This window comes from Centruroides sculpturatus, unplaced genomic scaffold (genome assembly GCF_000671375.1).
Source record: "Centruroides sculpturatus isolate CEXI.00-Female unplaced genomic scaffold, Cexi_2.0 scaffold63, whole genome shotgun sequence".
In the NCBI taxonomy this organism is placed as follows: domain Eukaryota; kingdom Metazoa; phylum Arthropoda; class Arachnida; order Scorpiones; family Buthidae; genus Centruroides; species Centruroides sculpturatus.
The window spans coordinates 762,517-771,521 of NW_019384640.1; the positions used below are offsets into that span (position 1 = coordinate 762,517).

At 27.2% G+C, this 9,005-nt stretch overlaps 1 protein-coding gene across 2 annotated transcripts in view; it reads right to left on the minus strand.

Annotated features, from left to right (window-relative positions):
• Window positions 1-7,934, minus strand: part of LOC111625973 — a 36,364-nt gene extending 28,430 nt beyond the window's left edge. Inside the window, exon 1 of one of the 2 annotated variants that reach the window (XM_023369237.1) lies at window positions 7,481-7,934. In XM_023369237.1, the coding sequence (XP_023225005.1) occupies window positions 7,481-7,736 (256 nt within the window). In that variant the 5' untranslated portion in view covers window positions 7,737-7,934. The remainder of the gene's footprint in view (window positions 1-7,480) is intronic. The other variant, XM_023369236.1, reaches the window with a different exon arrangement.
• Between the last annotated feature and the right edge of the window lie 1,071 nt (window positions 7,935-9,005).

Below are 9,005 nucleotides of genomic sequence, written 5' to 3' on the forward strand. Positions count from 1 at the left end.
GTTAGTAAATTATTAGATTTCCCTAGAAAATAATAGTAAAAAAAATCATGCGGGTCGTGCTAAACAACATTCTATTCCTTTCTTAAAAAATATTTCTGCTTTATTCGTAAAGAAATTACGATAAATTACTTGTGGTTATTGGATAAAGAATGAATGAATTGTTTTTTCTTCACCATATATTATCTTTAAATAGATTATGTGTCGCATCTGTATAAATTTCAAGTGAGTGGAAGAAACTCTGTCATAAAGAAGTTAAAAATTATGAAAGATATGGGGGGAAAAAAACTAAAAAATTCGGTTGTAATTATTATNCAAAGTTCAACGAAATTTTCGCAGAAAAATAACTTATCAGAAAACGCGGCCGCCGTTTGGTGCGCTGCTCCGCAACGAAAACAAGCGTAAGCAACGGCGTAGTCGAACGGTGCACACTCAATAAGTAATCCTACAATTTTTTGTTTATAGCATAGTTTATACTGATTATTCCCAAAAATTATACGTGTTTTGGAAATGTTGAGTCGAATTAGTCTAGAATCGATTAATTTTATCGAAGAAAACCTTTCAAACAGCCTTAGTCCGTAAACTTCACACGGGTCGGGCTGTGATTGGCTCATGTATTTAAGGATTCCTACAACGTAAAATTCTTATAAAGTGGAACGTATCTAAGCGTTATAGGGGGGTCTACTGTATATACATTATAACAAGAAAAACATTCTAAATAAATTCACAACAGGTATGCCACAACTTGTTACAACATGCCCAATGATTAGAGCATGCTGTGACAAGTGTGAAAATAATAAATTACTTGGAACTATTTAATATTTAAAGGTTTTATGCTTATATAATGAGGAAAACAATGAGGTATACAATGTATATGATTTTGTTTTAGAAGTGCAACTAGTATACACATTATATAGAAAATAGTAAAAAAAACTGTCACAACTAGCCCGCCCTCTCCTACATACAAGAACAAATCATTCTGTTTATTAATATAATGTAGCAAAACACAGTTAGGGTACTGTACAGAGTATAAAAAATATAAATAAACTACAAAATTTAACTTTAAAACTATAAAAAAAAACCTACAAAATTCGAATTACTGGACCTGTCGGGCTGGCGAGTGGCGGATTATAGACTCTATTGCAGCAGTTTCCAATCTTTTTGATTTGGCAACCCTTGGCAGCCCATTTACCTAAGTTTTATTTTCCATTTTCGCTGTTTTATTTCGTTAGTCAATATACAGCACTGTACAATTACATGCAAAAATGGTGTATTTTTTTAAGTCGAAAAGCGTTGGAGGAAGGACACAGATAAATATAACAAAGTATATTTATATTTTAATTTAAAACTAACCATCGAGTACCGTGACGCCGTCAAATCCGAATAATCTTACAGGACATCCTCCATTATTAGTTTTTTCTCGCGTATTCACAAACCATCAAGAGCGTATTCTTAGGGGTACGCATATCCCCGGTTGATAATAGCTGCTCTACTGTAATAAAAATATACAAGATGGATGCTCGGAAACAAAACTTTTAATCGGATTTTTTTAAAGCAAATCACGTTTTTCTGTATGATTTTAAAAATCCAACTTGCATTTCTCCATACCAAATTCTTTTTAAGTAATACTATCGAGTACATTCACGTATTTCTACATATATAAAGTTCCATAAGTTAAAAGGTATAAACTTTTTACAACGTTTTTAAATGATGTACGAAGACATAAAACACTTTTTTTAAATATAATCTTTGTAATAAATTCTTGCTTTTTAATCTTTAATCAATTTAATTTTTAAAAATTAATTTAAATATTATGAGAAGCGCATAATATATAGCCTACACATATAATTTATTAATTAATGTGCATTAATGCGTGTGCAAGTATTTTTCAAGCGTAAATTAATTAAAAATACTTTGCAGTATAGTAATTATGATAAATATTTTTAGTCACTGACGACATTGACGTGCGGAGAAAAATGATATTTTTCAAAACATAATTATGCTATAAAAAAATAAAAATAAAATAAATAATTATAAATTTAATTATTTTCCTTCGATAATAATATACAAAACGTATATTAACAGTACACGTAATGAACGTAATTTATGCATTACACGTGTACAAACGTAATGTAAGTTATACGTAAAGAACGTATAATTTTACGTATAAAATACAATTTTAAGAGCACTTTAACGTTGAATTTACTATTTTTACAGTCTTAAATGCGGTTTAAATTATATAAATTTAGGCAAAAAAATATTATTTTCGAAGTGATATTTTCAAGATTGGTAGAAGTAAGTTGAAAGGGCAACCTCATTAGTACCATTCGATTATCTACTTCACATTTCCTACACCCACTCCAACTGATTAGGTCCTATTTATTCGTTTCGTTAGTAAATTATTAGATTTCCCTAGAAAATAATAGTAAAAAAAATCATGCGGGTCGTGCTAAACAACATTCTATTCCTTTCTTAAAAAATATTTCTGCTTTATTCGTAAAGAAATTACGATAAATTACTTGTGGTTATTGGATAAAGAATGAATGAATTGTTTTTTCTTCACCATATATTATCTTTAAATAGATTATGTGTCGCATCTGTATAAATTTCAAGTGAGTGGAAGAAACTCTGTCATAAAGAAGTTAAAAATTATGAAAGATATGGGGGGAAAAAAACTAAAAAATTCGGTTGTAATTATTATAAAAATTAAAAATAAAATAAAATTAGTTACAAAAATATATTATTTTAAACGGAAACTATTATAAATATATAAAACATTTTATTAGTTAATTTATTTTAAATTAATTTATATTTATAACAATTGTTTATACATCAATTTTATTACTTTATAAAGTAATAAATGAAAGCTTTATTAAGCTGTAAAACATTAAAAACAATTAGAATTTGTTTTAAAAAATCAGTTTTATAAATTATAAATATATTTAAATTAAACATAGCATACAATCTAGAATATTATTGCCAAGTAGAAACAGGGCAAACACATGTAAAACATTCTTCGATATTAATCTCTTTTATTACTCTGTGCAAGATATTATTATAAACACTGTACATAGCTTTAATTTATAAATTTAAAACTAAATTTTATATAATAAAATTTTTAGAAAACAAAATATTTTTTAAAAATTTGAAGTAAAATAACAAGATAAATATTATCTGAGAAGGTGGCCTTATCATCTTACTACAGCTATTAAGGAGCAAAGTGCTGCAGAGGAAGAAAATACAACTACCACTACCTTGAGAGCATGGGGAATACAACACAAAAGGAGAATTATTGCTGCGATAAAATTACGTTCCTGATGAAATTTTTATATAAGTAAGTAATGAATCACGTTTAAAAATAAATCCATCTTATTATATATATACGTTTACAGGGATTAACATGGATAAGATAAAAAGGAATTCGTATTAAATACCACAAAATAATTTCAATTCTTCCTTCATTCGTTCGTTAAATTATGAAGAAATTCATAAATTATCCCTCCAATTATTAATTTTTTATGAAAAAATTTCATACTTAAAAATATGGCGATTAAAATTATTTTCTATTTCTTTTTAAAATTTACTAATTAAACTTGTTTCCATTTAATTACTGTTTATTATTCCGAATCGTTTCATTATTATTTACCGAAGATAGAATAATAATATGAAGTTTAAAATTAAAGTCATAAGAGGTAACGTGGATAGTAACATTGTAATATCAAATGCAGGCATTAGAAAATGACTATTCATTAGCACACACTCAGATATACAACAGATGTCTTCGTATTATCAGATTTATAAGGCAAGAATATACAAATTTAAATATAGTTGGGAGTAAACATCTCCTTCGTATAATACCCGTGTTTATTGTGCTATTGTTTACAGTGTTAAGTATTAAAAATTGGAATTATCCTCGGTTAGTTGAGAATTATATTAAATTTATCCTAACAATAACATTTTAATGTATCGACTACTAATATCATCTAAAATTCTATTAGCAAATTACATTTATCTGTTCATTTTATGCTGTTCTAAATTATATTCGAGATGCTTACTGCATTAGTAACATTATCTATAAATTAAGCATCATTATAATTAATTAGATGAAACAACTAATATATTTTTTCCCCGTTAAATTAAACAAAAAAATACATAGAATTTCTGTTTTTAATCTAAATAAATACAGTGGCTTATAACCTAATTAATTAGCTTACTGAATGATTTACAATATTTAATTTTTGATGGGAAGTTTTAATGATGTTTCTTCAGGATGTTGAGAAGATTTTTATGTTTGTAATGAAACGGTACACCCAATTTACTCGTCCATTTTTAATTTTTGATTAATTTACAGTACTTAAAATAAATCAAATCAAGCGTTGTAAGCATAAACATCCTCCCTCTGCATTATTTACGATAAATACATTAACAGAATCTTTAAAAAATCCAGTTTAAATCCTTTATAATATTCATAAATGTTAATTATTTACAAGATGGATCATTCTCGGATCAATTCTAATGATTTTCAATGCAGAGATATCTTTCGAATTAACTGTATTAAAATTTAATGACAGATTTAAGATTTTAATAATTAGAATCAAGATATTTAATGATTATAAAATGAATACACGTTTGTATCCGATAAAGGAGACATTTATTTTAAATATAAAGTCCCTCGTTATTCTAATGGCATTTTATTAGCGTTCATGATAACTAGATTTTAAATTAGATAAGGAAATGGGAGATTCTGATAAATGTACAGTACTCCAAGAGTACAAAGTATAATTCTTCCTTTGATCTTTCAGAAATTTCTGTGCGAATTTTCATGCAATTTTTACAATCGATTTCGCATTGGTTAATTTAATTCAGCATCGTGGGTGGTGAAAGCTATTTTAAAATATATTTTTAAACATTTTTAAGAAAAAAAATCGTGTAAAAAATCCGTCATGAGCGCACGTAATTTGTTTATAAATTCAAATACATGAATATTTAATGATTAAAATACTTTTAAAATTTTTCTAGAAGTTCTACTAAATACAAAACTAAAAAAAAAAAGGAAACAGATTTATTAATTTTCAAAATTTCTAGAGTTAATCTTGAAATCTGAAAACGACATAACGCTTTTAGTAATTGATTCATTAAACGAAACTAACATATTAATTGATTAATCTAGTATAACATAATTACGCCGCAATTATAGAATAATGTGTAGATGTAAAGTACGTGTACATTTTTAAAGTTTATATATATTTATAGGAAAAAAAAATTACATATATTCATCTTTTGATGTAACTTTATCCTCTATTAATGAAGAATCTACAACGAGAGCAGAACAGATTTATGAGGATTGTGGACGATCCCGCTCTAGAATTTTATGACCAAACGTGTACATTACACGTACACTTCCATTTATGTTCCCGAAAGTTAAAGCATATACGTCGTAGTTAAATAATATTCTCATACATAATTAATATATCTTTAATTTTACTTCATATAACCAATAAATTTTTCATCTTTTTAAAACTTTTCTACAAAATATTTATAATGAAACTGAAGTACTTATTATAAGCCACTTTGGCCATAAAAATTTAACGTTCCTTTATTGATTATATAATTAATATACACTCTTATCTATCTTTACGTGTTATTTTAAATTTTTGAATTTATTTCTACGTGATTTTAAATCGTAAAACTTTAAAAATTTAATAGCGTTTTTAAAATTAAATTTAAAATGTTACTTTCTAGAATTTCTTAAATTGATTTATTGGAATTTTAAATTCGCTTGTAACAATTTAGTAATTAAACTTAATTGGATCAAATTTAAATAGAATAATTTAATTAATTTTAAAAGTTGTATAATTTTATTTTTCGACGATTAAAGCTGTTAAGTATATATATATTGTGCATGATCTGTATAAAAGAATATCAGCACAGTTCATAGAGGACAGTTTTCTCTAGTGACTTGACCTAGTTTCTGGAATATCTCTCACTATCTCAATGTTAGTTGCAGTAAGACATTAAAATGCCGTGAAAAAAGATTATTAAAGAGACAATAGCAAATTCTAGAACGGAACTTTAGCATGTATTAATTGTCTCGAAATTAAAGGTAATTTTTCTTAACTCTTAATTATAATTAAATTACTGTTTTACTGATTTTATAGCTTAAGGTGATGGCACTTTTAACCTGTTTTTATAAATATTTAATAATAGCTGATAAAGAAAATTTATTCTAGATCTAACCATGATTAAATTGAGTAATACTCTATCACAGATATTTGGAAATAATCTATAATAAGGATTATATATGAGGATTAAAATAATTAAAATTATATAAAGTTTTAATAAATTAAGTAGCATTTTAAATGTCAAAACACTCAAAAGGGCTATAAACTCGCAGTATAACTTGCAGTTTCAATATAAATTATTCTAGAAATAACTCTGTAAATTAATTAATTACCAAACCAGTAGTTAAATATTTATTTAATTCTTTTTAACCTGATCAAACTAAACGTGCGATTAAAAATATAATATTATCGATATTTGATGAACTTAGCACTGTTAACGCAGGAAATGGTTCTAGAACTTTGGTAAACAAAGCCAAATTACATTTGAAATTTTATTTTAAGGAAGAGATTTGCGGTTCAATTCTCTCCACCAATTTAAATGAACCTAAAGAAGCATTTTCATCTTATTGTGATTACAGCACTTCCTGTAATTTTTACCACATCACCAATTTCGAATCGACTGGAGTGAGAGGAAACACTTTTCCATTTTCTTTATTTCTTCTTTATCCTCTATACATCTTCATTTATCTTCGTATCTGAATCAATTTGTAATCCTCCTATTGTGCTTCTAAACGTAGTCCACCCATCACGTCACCAATTTGTAGTAGGCGGAATGCAATGAAGATGTTCCAATTCTTCTTTATACATAGATAAACATTAAATTTTTTTCGCGTGTGCGCGAAAACAAACAATTTAGTGGAGTTATAATGTTTATTATTCAATAAATGTAAGAAATTATACTAATTTGATTTCAATTTTGGATAAATTCCAGCTAGTATGTAAGAAAAATTCAGGAAAATCGAATCTATAGAAAAACCCAGTCATTCAATATACTGCACGAAGAACTTATCATTTGGATTACTGGATCACCTTTCCTCCAGTTGCTATGACGACAGGTAAAAGATGCTGAGAGCAACGATTGAACGAGTGCAATCAAATGAAATATTCATACTTTCTCTCCCATTGTTATTTTCTCAAATATTACTGCATTGTTAAGAACTAGACTGCAGAAGGTATTGTACAATTCTCTTATTCAAGCTGGCAAATCGACGTTATCTAAAATGAATATTTTCTAAACGCAGACATGACAAAGGTCACAAGTAGAGAGATCGTGCAGCAAATTCGAAAGGGAGTTCAACAAACCTAGAGCACCATGCTAGGGTTTGATTTTAGAGTTATCACATTACATAAAGAAGACTTACCAATTACGGAGGTAGCAAATAAAACCAACCAACTTGCCACGTGTTTCATCATTGGTTGAAAATCCAGAGGAGTAAACGAAGAGACTGCAATACAGCAAGCCTTCCACATGTACTGCCAGCAAGGTTTCCGATCGATTCGTCTACATCTTCTGGCAAGTTGTTCTACCACTAGGTGGTGTAATGTTGTGTTCAATGCAAGGTATCGCCCACAGCTGTCAAAGGACGTCTGTTTGTGTTTCACTTTTATCTTCATCATCTTTTTCAATTGAACCTATCGACAAATACTCTTAACGCAATTACCACCACAGAATCAGAAAGGAAAATAAAATAAACGTGTAATAATAAAATTAATTTTTTTCTTCTTAAGAAAATTTATTGCTGAAGTTCTGAGTCGACCTATATTGCAACAAGTGTTCAATTTGTTTTCTACTACTTAATATGAAATTTACACTTGATATATGCCTCTTGCTGATATATACCAACCCATTTATAACGTAATTTTTTCATTTTAAATTAAAAATAATAACGTTTTAAGTGATTAAATGGCAACAAAGCATGGATTAAAACTTCGAAAAACTTTTCTACGCGTTTACAGTACGAAAACTAATCTTTATATTTTGTTTTTATGTGAACTTAGACAAAAGTTCATTCTTCCTGAAAAGCTTTATAGGACAGTCTTTAATAATTTAACCTTTTCATTACTGAATTTTAATTAAATTTTTAAAATTATTGTTCCGTTACGTTTGCCTTACCGCATACACTGTTAAGTAATATAAGGAAAAGTCAATTTCGTTAAATTAAAAACAAAGCATCCTCTTATTTAAGCTTTATACTGTGACAGAAACATGATAAATCTATCGAATGGATCTTCTTTTTTGTCTGTTAATAAGTAAACAACTACTTTTTTTTTTTAAATATTATCTCAACTGACCGTTCACCAGTCTAAATTTAATCTTACTCTAGTATTTCGAAATGTTAGTTACGAAGATGATCTGTCATGTGAAAGTGGAGTAAGTGTGTACTTAATGAAAAATCACTTTCCTACCGACTGATAATGATTGAAGGGATTAAAAAAAAGAACAGAATTTCCACTCCAGTTCGCTAAAATTTGTTTTTCTTTGGGATTATCCTTCCGGATTTTTTTTTCTAAATTTATAAGTATAAACACGTTATATATATATATAAAATTGCAATTTTTTAATCTTCTGGATGAAAAATTTGTTGACATTTATGGCAATACGAAACCGTAGAAAAAGAAAATTCATATATATTTTTTTTTGATATTATAAACGAATATTTTCTCAAATGAAATTTATTTATAAAGTTGTTTTTTATTTATTTATACGATGAAAATAAATAAAATATGTTTTTTTAAATATTAATACAACAGCAGTTTTTATACTTGGATGAGAATTATAAAAAAATCGATAAGTTGCGGTACTGTTATTGTAGCAGTGAACTTAGTCCATAGACTATTGTGAATTTTTACACTCTTCTGGATGCAGAGGGAAACCACAAAAAGCTT